The sequence below is a fragment of the Cariama cristata genome, unplaced genomic scaffold, assembly GCF_000690535.1.
Source record: "Cariama cristata isolate BGI_N322 unplaced genomic scaffold, ASM69053v1 scaffold2634, whole genome shotgun sequence".
Lineage (NCBI taxonomy): Eukaryota > Metazoa > Chordata > Aves > Cariamiformes > Cariamidae > Cariama > Cariama cristata.
The window spans coordinates 40049-54918 of NW_009614473.1; the positions used below are offsets into that span (position 1 = coordinate 40049).

Sequence of the window (14870 nt, forward strand, 5' to 3'; positions counted from 1 at the left end):
GTGGAGTCTCCTTCTCTGGAGATATTCAAAACCTGCCTGGACACCATCCTGTGCAACTTGGTGTAGGTGACCTTGCTTTGGCAGGGGGGTTGGACTGGATGATCTTCAGAGGTCCCTTCCAACCCCAACCATTCTGTGATTCTGTGAAAATTAGTGTAATCTCAACTATTTCAATAGAGCTTCACAGATTAACTTGAGATGAACTGCAAGCTCTAAATTTTTTATCTATCAGTACAAGTAAATTGTCAAGAAAACTGAAGGTTATCCTGAATGACACTGCTCTGAGGTATTCTGCAAAGGTTTTGATCAAGTATAACTTTCCCGTGGGACACTATTTTTCCCGCAACAGCTCAGGTGCAGCAGTAGGTGAAGGGATGTGATTAGAACAAGGATTTCTGGCATATTTTAGTTTCTTACTAGTTATTTTGTAGTGGAAATTCTTCCAGGACTACCGTAAACTCAGTCTATTTTTTTAGGACTTAGAGATTGCAAAAGAATGATCAGCTGTTCATCCCTTGGTTCCTGCATAGGCTAAATCTCTGCTGGAGAGAAAAGTTTAGAATTGTGGATTTTAAGACTATGTAGCTTCTTACCATTGGTAGACCATAACTGTCTGAAAATGTGGAGACTGTATCAAACTTTCAAGAGCCTAAAATCCACAAAAATACTACCATGACATTTTTAAATTAACTATTTCTTTGCAATAACCCTGCTGCTTGCAGTTCGGTACTCAGATCACAAACTCTTCAGGAGGCTGTGCTCTTAAGCCAGACATGCAGGCAAAATCTTCTAAGTGGGAGTGACAGAAATGCTGTAAACCAAATTTGATTTTCCAAAGTGTTTCTAATCATCAAAATGAATGCTCTATAATTTATGTAAATAAAGACATTTGTTTCACATTTATTTGGTGCAGTGGTGTATATTATTTCTGACAGACCAGGGGGTTGTTGTCATAAGCTCTACATAAACATTTAGCAGCGTTTCTGCTCCAGAGCTGACAGCCTGAGGGTCTAGTTTGGCAAAGCGTTTCATGGAAATTAATTACTACAAAGCCTGCAGTAGTTTGCCATGGTTTATATAAGGGCATAGGTGAGGGGCAATATTTTTACTGTCTTCCTTAATCCAATTTTTTGCATGTATGTTCACTGTTTCGTAACTCCTGGACTGTACATACCTGCCAGGGATAGCAATTATATTTACACTATTCAAGCACCTTATTTGTCCTATAGGTGAGCTTATTTTTAATTTTTTTTATATCTCATCTCAAAACAAGATCCTGTTTTTCTGATCCTTAAAGTGCTTCCCTGGTGGAAAGTCTGCAGCTTTTAAAAATCTGTTTATTGGATATTTGTTGTGTAAGTAATTTAGAGGGTAAAAGGAAAATAATAAAGCAGCCAAAATATAGCAGTAAAAAACCAAAAAACTCTAAAGAAAATTTCTAGAACTGGAACATCTCGGGAACAGGGAAGAGAGAACCTAACTGGAAGGAAAAAATGGAGAAACAAAAAGTACTGAATGCCTGAAGGTAGAGGGGACTATGAAGCACTTTTAGAAATGATATATTAGCTGACTTTTAGTAACTGAGACTAAAGTTCTGCCTTTGGCTAAGAATTATTTAAACACTAGAAAACCACATATGCCAAAGTACTCTTCACCTGGAAGATTTTGATCTTTTGGTTGCGTATGGCTTTGCTCTCAGTGCTTCCTGAGTCATATTTCTTTAAATAAACCAGTAAACTGAAGTGCTTTACACGGGCCAGAATGAGCAGCAAATAAATAAATATAATTAAATTGAAAAATAAAATAAAACGGTACTTTATTTTTGGATCCTCGACTATTCACTGACTTGGTGCATGGCAGCAGTAAGCTATGCTGTGACTTCTTCTATGGGTGTGCACCATGCTGAGGGCCAGTCTTGATTTAATGATGTGGAACTGCTTTGACTTTGCCATTACGAACCCAGCATTCAGTATGTTTCGATTACTTTCCTGTGTAGTTTCAGAAGAAACTGTGCACATTCCTGCCTTAGATACCAAATAGAAGTTCTGGATTTTTTTATTATTATTATTATTTAAATTTTTGATATTGGAAGAACTATTAGAGTTTTAGTTATTGACTCTATTTATTACTTATTTTATCTTTTTGCTTCAATCACTCTGACGGTACAAAAAGCCCTGTCAGAGTCAACATACTGGGTGTCATTCTGCTGGTGGTCTAAAAGTGGCATCCAGACAGTTTGCTAATTGCTTTTGCACTACACAGTCAAGATCTGGCCTACAAGCAAGTAAACCTGGAGACGTTTCACTGACAGAAGTACTTACATCAATACTGGGGGCAAACGAAGTAAGAGCTGTAAGGGTATAGGAATGCTGGACTAGCATGGAAGTTCTCATTTATCAAATACTTTTCCTTCCAATCATGATTTTCACATCATATAATCCCATTCACAAAGTCATCAGGCTGCACCTTCAAGTTAATTAATTTCCCACTTAATATATTCATACTCCAACCGAACACATCCACGGCCAATCTTGCTGTACTCTCATGCAAACAGTGTCTTTGACCTTACATATCTCTGCTCTCTGCCACTGATGCCTCAGGCAGCACTCCTGGCCCTCTAAGTCTTAATTTGGCTAGACTAAAGAACCTGTACGATTTTAATTTTCAATTCCCGAAACATACATTATTGGAAAGCTTCTTCTGTACTTGGCCAGGGTTGCATTTTTTATCGGGCATGGGCAGTGAGGCCTGCCAGCAGAGCTCCGGTGGGGCTCCATCCTGTTGCTCAGATGCTGCATCGCTATTTTCTTCCTTCTATATATTTGAACTATCTTGCTTGATGCCTCCTTCCAGCTACTGTCTGATGCTGATTTTGTGGCAGACTGTGACAAAATGTGACACTTCAGTAATTTGCTTTGCATATTCCCTGAAAAATATCTCAGATCTTAGCAGAAGCTGAATTAGAGGAGGAACTTCAGGCCTCGGACTGCTTAGGTGGGATATATCTCACCTACGTCTGCGCTAGCTAACATAGCCTACTGTACGACTAACAGCGAAAGACAGGCAATTGTAATTAATTCATCAGCTCTAGTCTGCTTCTGCACTTTGGTATGAAATTAGCTATGGCTTAGAAATGCGTATTTCTCTCCTGCCAATAAAGGAGATGTCTGGGCAGACAAATTCCAGCCCTTGCCATAAGAGGGATGGTCTTCTCACACTTGTGGTGGGCAAAAGTGTGGTATAATGCAAATGCAAGTCAACGCTATATTAATATGAAATAGGGTTTAAGTTTCTTGAAAATGGAGGAGAAAGGAGAACTTGGGAGTTCTGACTCCAGCCTCTTTCGGTGGGGGAAGGAGCACCATCTCTACCTGTGGGCTCACCAGTGGAGAAACCATGAGAACAGGCTGGAAAACAAATGTACAGTGTTTGTTATAGACTTGATCCGAAGCCCTGCACAGGCATTCTGGATCTTTCTTTTACTGAAACTTTGACAATCAAGCACACTGAAGAAACAGTTTATGTGGAAGATGTTAAAACCTGCACAAAGTCTTTCCTCAGTGAAGTGTCATCAAAGAAAAAAATTGGGAGGCATGTATTTGTTTGGAAAAATCATCACTCAATTTAGATTTTATACTGGGTTTCGGAGAGTATATGAAACATACATTTACCTTGAAACATAATTGATCTGTTTGTTTTTCAAAGAGGAATTAAACTGACAAGGAAAAAGAATATATTACAATAGGTTAGGAATAGTTATTAGTTTTTAAAAGTCTATAATTGGAAAAACTTATTTCTATTTCAATTGCCAATTATAAAATTATTTTTATTAGAAATGTATTCTTTTTAAGTTTATTACTGGAAAATAACTTTATTTGAAGAATTATTTTTGTTTACAGGTAAGATAATGATTTTTCAGTGGGCATTTTGTATCTGTTGCTGGCTTTATTTACTATGAATGATGATTTGCCTGGTAAAAAATTAAAATACCTCAAACTGTCTTCATTACTTGGAAAAAACTGGGAATAGATGTTGCTGACTTTCAACTAAATAATTTATGCATACCACATACAGCCAATGAATTCAATAGTAGCAAGAGGTTAACTCACTTCAAAAATTACAGGTTTTTTTCACACATCTATATGTTATGTTGGCAGGTTGTTACAAAGATGGTCGATATTACGGAGAAGGAACAATAATCAAAGACAACTGCAATTCCTGGTAACATTTCAGAGAACAGCAAATTGAATTTTACTTAGCATATGTCATGAAACAGGAATTAAGGTAGTGAGCATTCTTAAATTCATATTAAACATGTAATCAAATCAAAATGGCTGGAAGAGTTGTGCTATATTAAGGTATTGTAGAATTAGATTACATCCAACTTAGAAGAATGGCAAGAGATCAGTGCCCTTTCTAATAGAGATATGAAAATGTGAGTATTAACTTCTCCTCCCTGGCCTAATTCTGCTCCTGCTCAGTCAATCTGCTGGCTCTGACCTGAGCCAAAATGGTTTCAGCCTAGACGTAGGCATTGACCTGAACACAGACAAAACAAGTGTCATTAAAATTCAGGGCGTTATTTTAGGACGTCTTCCTCACTTCTTTGGCACGAGTGATGAGATCTTACATTATTTCGTAAGGGAAGAACACATACATATGTGTATTTATGTAGGAAAGGGATGAACTGTTTGAGTACCCCTTTCTTTGCCTTGGGACAGGAGCAGACAGCGCAGGCAGGGGAGGTCTACTGCCAGACCTGGTAGTTGGCTGCCTGAGCCACCACCCCGATGGCCTCTCCAAGGCCCAGCCCTGCACCTCCACCCCCCGGGGCAGCCCAGGGTGCTCCAGCAGCACCCGAACAGGACTGGGGCACCCACTGCCCTGACTTTAGCCCAGGGTCCTTGGAGCAAGGTGTCTACGACCACATAGCTCCTTTCTGGGTTTCCAGAGTGAAACTACCCCAAAAGATCTCATTTATAGGACATTGTCTTTTTTCCCTGGTTGGTCTCACAAAGATGGAAGCAAAATTTTTCAAATACGACCTTTCCTACAAGCTGTAAACCTCTCTACCTTGTTCCAGTTAGGATTCATTAGGTAGTGGAGTAGTGAGAAGCAGCACTGTGTTTTCATAAATACTATGTGACATTTATATTGTTAATATCTTTTTTCCTCCATCTTCCTTCTGCTGTTAAATTGCATATTTTTCCTTTGACAATTCATTTTCTGCTCAGTGATATTCTTGCCCTTTCAGCAAATGCTTCCAAAGTCTCTGGAAGTGTTCAAAAGAAGTATGCCTTGTTCGCCGAGACTTAATTCAGCACATCAATTCTGGAGATTATGGGTGAGAACACTTTTATTTTAAGTTTTGGTTGTAAACCACTGTATCGCTAGCTGTATGTATGTGCAAACTACAAATTATGCAGTCCTCCCCACCTTTTCCTTCCTCAATTACATTACAGCAATTCGACAATGAATGTACATCTGTGAAACTTTCCTAAATCTCTGGCAGATTACAGAGTTTTAAATGGAAAGATATTGAAAGTGCTGGTAAGAGTTGAAATTGTAAACATCTATCCAAAACATTCTTCAAACTTAGTACAATTTATTTCTCACAAAATGCTATAGAGGTCATCTTCCCTTATTCTTCACTTTGTTTATTACTTGGGATAGATACTTAAAATTCTCCTCCCTCAAAAGCATTGTTCCACATAATAGGTCTCTAGGTAGTGTTGGAAGAGGAGAGGATGGGCCAAACAGGGACCAAGATATCAGAACTTTGTGAGGCTCACTGTTTTTCTTGCTGTCAGTTCTCATTCTCATCCCCAGGTAGTGCAGAGGGATTAGGGACACGCCAGTCCCAGAGCTGTGCCTTGGGAGCCTGCCGGCCGTTCACAGACAAAAATACAGGGATTGCCTCCCTAGGAGCTGAGGTGCTAAATTCACCAATGAAGCCTGCCCAGATTTGAAGCTATGACTTAGTGCTGAAATATTTTGTACTTCATGGGAGACATTCAAACCAACTCCGTTAGGATAGACAATTAAGGTAGGCACCTGCAGCCCTTCACCTCTCTTGTCAGTGGTAAGCGGTAGGGTTTGCCACAGGGTGGTTAAGCCCGCCTGAGATCTGGCTCAACTTCTGTAAGTGCTTATAGTCTTCGCTGACTACAGGCAGACCAAAAGCAATGAGGCTTCTCATTTGGGCAGCATGAATCCCACCTTCTTGGTCCTCATACACAAGCAAGAAAGAAATGGGTAAAGGGAATGCTCTCCCCTGTGGTTCAGCCCTTTTCCAGTAATAATAAATGTCAGTGTGTTCCAAATATATATGGCTGCAAGGTATTTTTTTTCTTTTGTGCACACAGTTTGCAGGGTTAACACTACAATCTGAGTCTAGTCTACCTGAAAGTAGGGAGGGAATAACTAAAGAGCTGTGCGGAGCCCTTCCTCTCAACTTGGCTATTGGTGTAAAATTCGGGCAGAAGGTGTCAGCAGGGCTTTCTGCTGGGTTCAACAGTGTCTCACTGCTGGTGCAGGAGAGCTTGAAGGCAATGTAAGTCAGTACATGAAGCTGTTAGTTCTCTGTGAGCATTTAGTCCAAAGCATAATTCGAGCACAACTTCAAGAGAACAGTAATTGTTATGACTGAGCATCTTGTTTTCCAGTACTTCTCTGAAGCATTGCATGCTCATCTCTGCAGGCTGACATGACGCTGACCTCAAATCACCACTTTTCACATACGGCTGTGTTGCTCCATCCTACACTCATTTGCAGTGGAAGAACTCGTACTAAGTATTTTCTTGTGCATGTTGAATACAAGGTTTTGAAATGTAATTTGAAAGATTTATTTCAGAATGTTGTTGTTAGTGGCGCTCTTACAAAGGAGCAAGGTATTAATGTGAGTGGTATCTTTAACGTGGGTTTTGTTTGTTTGTTTTCTGTCTGTGAGGAAGATGGAAAGCTGACAACTACAGTCAATTCTGGGGAATGACACTGGAAGAGGGTTTCAAAAAGCGCCTGGGCACCTTCCCTCCATCTCATTCCTTGCTGAATATGAGAGAAGCTCCAGTAAGTGTCATGTACAATTCTTAAATTCTTTAATAACTTTATCACATGGAAAATAAATGTGGACAATTACAAGATTATGATTCAGTGATTTAACACTAAGTGCTTCCATGTTGAATATGAAGTTCCCAGAGTAGTTTTCCAAGCCATAGAGTGTATGGTCTTATTAATGGAAATCAAACAAGGAGGAGGAGAAGTAAATGCTAACCATTGGGAAGCTGTGCACCTATATTAACTTATCATTGTAGATCACTAGTGTTTGAAATCTTTGCTTCTTTAGGGTGGTTCCACACTATCCTCTCCATTTGCTATTCATTGCACACATAGTTGTAACCATTAAAAAAAAAAATCTGGGTATAGTTCATTAAGGCTAACAGCTGAGACTAAACAGCAATCTTTGAAAGAAGCTCTGAAAACCCATAGGATAAAGCAATGTAAAGATGCAGTAGGAGCCTGAGATTTTGGCCAAATGGAAAGAAAAATTGTGGGAAGCACAGGGAAATGAGATGATTCTCTACTACCAGCTTTCTAAACCTCTTGGTCATGGCCGTTGTCATGGCAGCTAAATTAAATGTCCTATCATCTATTTATGCTCAAATTAGTTCTGTAGGAAAGGAAATATACTTTAAGTTAGGTAGGTAGGTTAAGCAATTAAAGAAGAAATACATAGGTATTGAACCCAGAGTAGATTTTCCAATCCTTTGGATCAGTTGCTTAGCTTCTTTCTCAGAAGACCCAAAATTATGAAAACCATAGACTGAAAAAATGAACTACCTCACCATAGTGATGTCACTGTTTAGGGCTGGGCTGGTGCTTAAAGCGGGTGGCAGATGCTCTCTGTCAACCCCATCCTTTCCCAGAGTGGGGAGGAGAAAAGGGAGAGAGACGGGCGGGCTGGAACGTAAACCAAACTTTAATAAAATAATAACAGTGAAAAGAGTATAAATAACATTAAAACTAATAGTACTAATAATAGAAATAGAATATACAAAACCGATATTGTTCTTCCTGATGATGACTGCGAGGCTTGCATTGCTCACCAGACAGGGCAGGCACCTGGACGTCCCAGAACTCAACTCCACAGTGGGTGGGAAAACGGATTGGGGGGTGCACGGTCAGGGTCGGAGGGAGGGGAGCGAGCAGGGTCCCACCAGGCCGTCGGCCACGAGGGACGGAGAGGGCCAACCCCCATGATCCCTGAGCTTTATACCGAGTATTCCCGTGGGTGGGACGGAATACGGCATTGGTCGGTCCTGGGTCACCTGTGCCCCCTGCAGCTTCTGGGGGTGCGACCCCTCCTCCACCTTCCCCCCACGGGGAGCACAGCGGAGCCCAAGAGAGCCCGCGGGGAACAAGCACCCACCCGTGGGCCTTTCTGCATAACAATCCCGCTCCTGCCCCAGCAACAACTCCAGACATGAACCGCCATCAGCTCTGACAGCAGGCACTGCCTGAAACCTGCAGTCAGCTTCAGACAGGGCAGTTACTAAGAAAACTTAACTGAAGGAAAAAAAATCTACTGAAAGCAGAAATAGTTCTGTTTCAGTCAAACCAGGACAAGTGAAATTAGAAAAATTTCAAGAATAAGTAGATAGATGCAAGACTTGCAAATGTCATTAAATATAACAGGTTTTTATCTTTGGCTTCTATACAGTTCGGGCAAATGACGCCATTTAATTATCTGTCTGAAGTCATCGTTGACGCTTGTTGCGTATGTGTTATGGCAGAAAGGTTTCCACACCATGGGAGGCCATGTGGGGACAGCAGTGCAGAGCTACCACCTACAGGGAATTTGGGGAAGAGAGGGAGGGCCATGTGTCTCTGCAACAATTTTAGCAATGCTAACCCTTTTGCTTGATGCAGACTGGTTCTTTGTCCCACACAAAGTCAGCTCCCTGCAGCAGCATGGCAAGACATTGGGTAGTGGCCTAGATTGCTCAAAAGTACTCTATGGAAGCATATCAGAGCAAGAAGTTGGCAGCAACTAAGCTTTGGAGTTTTACCTTGTATGATTTGCTAGACTACTTTTCACAGCCAAAGAAGGATCCGTTTCAGTTGAAGATGGCAAGTCAAAATAAGACAATGACAAAAAAGAGTTTAGTGCAATTATTTAGTAGGTATCTGCCACAAATTACCAGTGAACCACTCAAGAAAGTTGGGGTTGATTTGTTGTTGTTGGCTTTTTCCTTAAGGAATACAGTGTGATGCTTATAGAGCAGAAGCAAAAAGTGGATTTCGTGTACCTAGTTCAGAGATCGACATCTACGTTACTAGATACCTAGCTAGGTGAGACAAATCCCACCTAGGAAAACAAGAAAGGAAGGTTACAAGAAATTCTTTATGATATTTCCTCTTTTCCATTCAGTTTGGGGTAGCTGGTCACTCAGTGGTTCTGCACTATGTCCAGCCTTTTGAAATATTGTTATTAAGCTTCCTGTAGCTTCTTTGACTCCTACACTACTTACGGCCTTTTTCTACTGATACATGTCTCAGGTATATTTTCTCTATCTGCTCTCTTTTTACGGAATCTGTGAGCCACAACCCAACCACCTTTGGCCCTGCCAGACACCCAAGGAGCTTCAATGCATTTTTCTGCAGGAATCCAGCTTTGCAAATTCATGCATTTAGCCCTCAGGAAGTCATGTTGCTGGAAGGACAAGCTTTGCACAGGATTCTAAGAAATCTTTCTCTTTACTTACAAAAGCTAAAAATAGAACATAATAATCTCTGTCTGAATTTCTCAGCTTCTGGAGAATTCTTTGAGCTTGCAGAAAATGACTCTGAACTGTACACGAGCCTGTCTCCTACCTATGGCTTCTCTTCAGAATTAGTAGAACTTTCTTGCTACCCCAGTGGATTCTGTCTTAGCTAGTCTTAATGTAAAAATATTTCTCTCTGAACTTCCTGTGAAGCTACAAAACTCCCTGATTCTGCCCCCTTCTATAGTTTTCTAGAAGAACATAATGTTTTCAGTGTCCTTGTTCTGTCTTGGGAAATTTCCTATCATCTACCACATTTTAATACTTCACAAAAACGTAAAAAAAAAAAAAAAAAAGGTTAGTTATCTTTGCTCATAGGCAGCTCCATATCTACCATCACCACATGATCCAGCAATTTGATAGCATGGATTGGACTCCACCATGCGTACATCAACAGATTCTTCCAACTGGCAAATCAGCAGTAGCCGTGGAGTTAACTTCCAGGCACTTTTTAAGATAAGTATCTTACCAGATTTTCAGAGACACTTGCCCCTGATTCTAGTTCCATGAATAATTTTCTGTCGATGATATTTTGTGAAGCATGCTCACACATTTACAAAGTCTGAAGTGATAAAAAACAAATGAGTTTTCATGACAGTGTTTCCATTAAGCTTCATGTGTAACTAGGTGACAACTTAAAAGAGAGTAAAAAGATCTGAATGATGAAATTCAGAAATAATGACTTTTTAATATTTTTCAGACATTTTCCAAACCTTGATAGCTTGACCTTTAAGTGACTTTGTTGAGTACTAATTCACCTGCTGGCCAAGGTGCTAGTTACTTACTGTGGATAAATTAGCAGTCATTAAATATTCATGCGTTCTCTGGGGTTAGTGCTTCCTTTCCCATTTTGCAAGTGAGAAAATTGCAAGTCATTTGCCCAAAGTCATACATTTAGTTGATAAAAATGCTACAATTAGTGTTCAGGAGTTTATGGCTCTATCTTGTGCTGACCTGAGTAAAACCTGGTAGCTTTGCTAATGTAGAAAGAAAACCACAGCTACACATTAATTAAATACAACTTTTTTTTTTTTACTTTTTTACTTTAAATAAAAAATGTTTCTTCAGCATGCTACTGGTCTACTATTTAGGGAATAAATGACACTGTCACTGATTATTTTCTACTGTCTTTTGGGGATGCTTGAGAAAAGCATTTTGTTTAGAAGGGGCTCCTTAATTGCATGGAAAAAAAGATTCAAGAATGTAAAGCCCTTCTGTGTTAACCACTTTACATCTACAGCAGAGTCTTAGTTCTCAACAGGGTTGATAAGTTTAATTGTGAAGTAAAGGCTTTTTAGTTGTTTCTTTGACTGACATATTCAAAGCTATACAAATATAGCTTCATAACATTACTTCAAATTAAACAGTATGAGAGAGATATATTTCATCTTAGAAAAACACGAACTTCTTGAAGATGCCCATAGAGATTTTAAAAGCTCTGCTATTAATAAGAGACTGTATCTGCTCAATAAGGCGATGTTTATGTCTGGAAGGGTAGTTTAACACAATGGCACGTTAGAGTGCCTAAAAGACAATGATAAGGAACAAGAGCTAAATATGAACTGAGGACCCTCTGCTGCAGAGCATGGCTAGACTTGAACATGGACCAATAGCTAAATACACCACTAAAACTGTTGTGACCTCAGACAAAGCTGAAGCCCCCAATAGTGCCATATGTATTATCTGAGAAGGCATTTTGAAAGTGTTAACTCACCGCAGGAGATAGCGTAATCAATATTGAAGTTCTATGTAGCACAAAAATAACTGCCACACCTTTAAAACACATTGTGATACACGTTTGGTGATATTCTGTCAGTACATGTTCTGGCAAAAGGTACATTGCAACAGTGGGGTCTGCACCTGCCAGCAGCAAGGTGCTCACCTAAGTGCCATCTTACAAGAAAATGGAATACATAGTTTAGTAATAAGTAATACTTTTGTATTAACTATTAAAGAACTCTTAAAGACAATATGAAGGTATGCAAAGTACACCAGCTATTCCACTGATATATGGCTTTTCATAGTAAAAAAACCCCAGCAGTTGTAGGTTTCCCTCTTGCAAATGAAGGTCATACATGACCATTTTGTCCTCACAAAGAAGGTGATGTGCGGAACCTTTTTCCTACATTAAAAAGAAATATTGTTTTCCCTCTGAAAAACTATTTCCATATTTGGAAATCCAGTAATCTTCAGACTTTTTTTTCTCTGATGGACCATCTAGCTTTTCTGAAGAACTCATAGCTGAAATATGAGTGTTTTATACCCAGTTAACTTCCTGCTTTGACTGTACTGCTGGCTTCATTGCAGAAAACACATACGAAGGTTTAAAAATAGTTTGCTCGTCATATTGCTTATTGCATTGTGCCATCTGATGCTGGTCCATGAAGCATATGTTGAGAAACAATTGTCTTGACTTACTATTTGTCACAGAACAGCAGTACCTCTCAATATCAGGGTAGGAATTTCTCAGACAAAAAGCTAGTGTTTCTGGCTATATGTCAATCCTGCATTTCTAAATGACAAGGTTGAGGGTTAACGAGGGATTTGCTCTGGGATCTACAATACGAGGCTATTAAATACATTGGCAATAGGAACATGTAAAGTAACATATTGTCTCAGACCATTTAGAGTTTTGCTTTTCTTTACTGTCTTATTTGTAGCATTGTAAGCAGTCATTGCCCACATAACCGTGCTAAACCTTTGACAAATTTTGCCTGTTTACTGGTTGATAGTGAGCAGTCTTATCATGTAAAAGAAATGTTATTTGTCTGGGATTTTGCTTGTATGAGTCATCTTCAAATGATGATTCAATTCAAAAATATTGTGCTTGTGCTTGCCTGTTTATAATGAACATAATGATAATTCAGCAAGATATTCTTTTAATTAGCTGTTGCTTTCTGTCTGTCATTTGCGGTTGCAAGTCCCATGTATCTATCAAGTTTTTGAAAAAGCAGACTGTTGAAAGTAATTAATCAAAACATTGACATTAATATTTTAGCAAGATTTAAATAATTACTGGCTTGTTATGGGTAGAGGTAAAACTTCCACTTTTTTTAAGTGACTTGATAGCTTGCAGTATACTTTAATGGTACTTAAACTCACAGCCTGCATCTAGTGTAGTGAACCTAGAAGCATTTGAGAGTTACTGGGTCTGGGCATATGCACAGAATCTATCAATCTGTCTGTTGAGGCTGTTTCTCAACCTAATGTCAGATACAGACCTGAGGTACAAACCTCTTTTTTCCTTACCCACTTCTTCTCAACTGTGGGTTTTCTGTGGGAAATCCACGTGTAAAAGCTGGATGGAGGCACCACTGTTCCCCAATGTACGCAACAAAGTGATCTGGATACAGCCAAAGTAGTGAAGTTTTGTTCCTCAAAAAATGCTGAAATAGTTTGAAAGAACTGGCCTCAAATGTTAAAATCATCTTAGGAAAAGGTATGTAGCCATATAAGGCACATAAGCAATTTAGAAAAATGATGTGGCAATGACACCCAGAGTTAGAAGACTAAGTAAATCGAAGTAAAAGAAAGGAATTTGAACAGGATAGAAGTCATTGTGCTTAAGGGTATGAGCCTGCTTATAAGAAAGAAGGATCAGAGAATGTTTTGCTTAGGAACAGATTATTGCATTTTGTATATTGTATTTTCCTCTGGAACAGATGTTATCAACAATTGTTTGAGACAAACTGATAGACTGGATGGACTAATATTGCATTCTGTGTGACCATTCTTATTTCCATGTGCAGCATAAGCAATCGTTCCATAAAGTTCAACAGGAAAAAAAAAAAATAGGTCAGTGGTTTTGATATGTTGAACACAGCGCAGATTATTAGCAGTTGTACCAGATGGTTCTTGCATATGCAGATATTTGTGCAAAGCTTGGAGGACATAAATTAAGGCTGAGACATGAAGATGCCAAAAATGTCTGTCCAAATGGCTTTAGTGAGCAGATCATGAATTCTCATCAAATCAACATCAGATTGCAAAGTGGAAGGAAAATCACTGATTTTCTTCTGGAATGAGAATAAGTGTTGGAGATTGAAAAATGTCCGTGTGAAAGACAAATCAATGATACACTGCACTGATGCCTTCCCCATGGTAACTAAAATTTTCTATCTACAGCCATGTGTCAAGGAGAATAGGGTAACCAGTACCTAACTTCACCGCTATTTGTAGCAGAAGGCTTTTTTTTTTTTTTTTTTAAGAAAATGCCAACTGGGTCATAATTAACATGTTTCACAGGGAATTGTTGTTTGAGATAAAAATCAGAGAGAAACTGGACAGGTTTTTCAGATTGGCAACTGTGGAGGTCAGCTTTCCAGCACAGCTGCTGGGGTGCCAGAATCCCCCTGCTCTCAGGGGGTCCACAGCACCCAGCCACAAGGTGACCACCACAGGGATGCTCGGGAAGCCACAAGTGCCAATGCTTTAGGTTTCTTTAATTTAAAAATTAAGAATTTTTAAAACAATATTAGGGTAAAATTTAAGACAAAATTAGGAATTGAAGCATATACAGATCTCCTATATTTTGTTTTAGGGAAACTCACTTCCAGAAGAAAAATTTCCTGCATTTTTTGCAGCCACTTATGCATGGCCTGAGTGGATTCATGATCCTCTGGATCAACGAAACTGTGGAGCATCCTGGGCTTTTTCAACTGCAAGTAATATTAATTTTTTTCTTCTTTTAAAAACATCATTGATGTTAGATGTGTGATGAAAATCTGTAGTGATTAGTAATGAAGTAATTTCAGCTTGCTGTTCACTTTTTATCAGCAAATAGGAACATTTAAAATTGCTCCAGTTTTCCCTCTAAGTTGTCCCAAAGTCTTAAAAAGTCAAGGTAAGATATAGAGCTTTGTTTGCTTTTCGTAAGTTTCTGTAACATAGGGAGATGTTTTGGCAACAGAAAGTACAAAAAATGAATTGACCAATGCACTTTATCATAACCGGTAGAATAACTTTTAAAAAATCTGCATCCCTTGCTTTCACAACTACATGCTTGACTTGAAAGCTTAAAACAGGTAGACTTTTTTTAATGTATAT

General features: G+C 39.2%; 1 protein-coding gene across 1 annotated transcript in view; it reads left to right on the forward strand.

Moving 5' to 3' along the window:
- TINAG (tubulointerstitial nephritis antigen) overlaps window positions 1-14870 on the forward strand; it is a 32508-nt gene that overhangs the window by 1266 nt on the left and 16372 nt on the right. The window contains exons 2-5 of the mRNA XM_009699407.1: window positions 4158-4221; window positions 5255-5344; window positions 6954-7068; window positions 14365-14488. Coding sequence (XP_009697709.1) covers window positions 4158-4221; window positions 5255-5344; window positions 6954-7068; window positions 14365-14488 — 393 coding nt within the window. The remainder of the gene's footprint in view (window positions 1-4157; window positions 4222-5254; window positions 5345-6953; window positions 7069-14364; window positions 14489-14870) is intronic.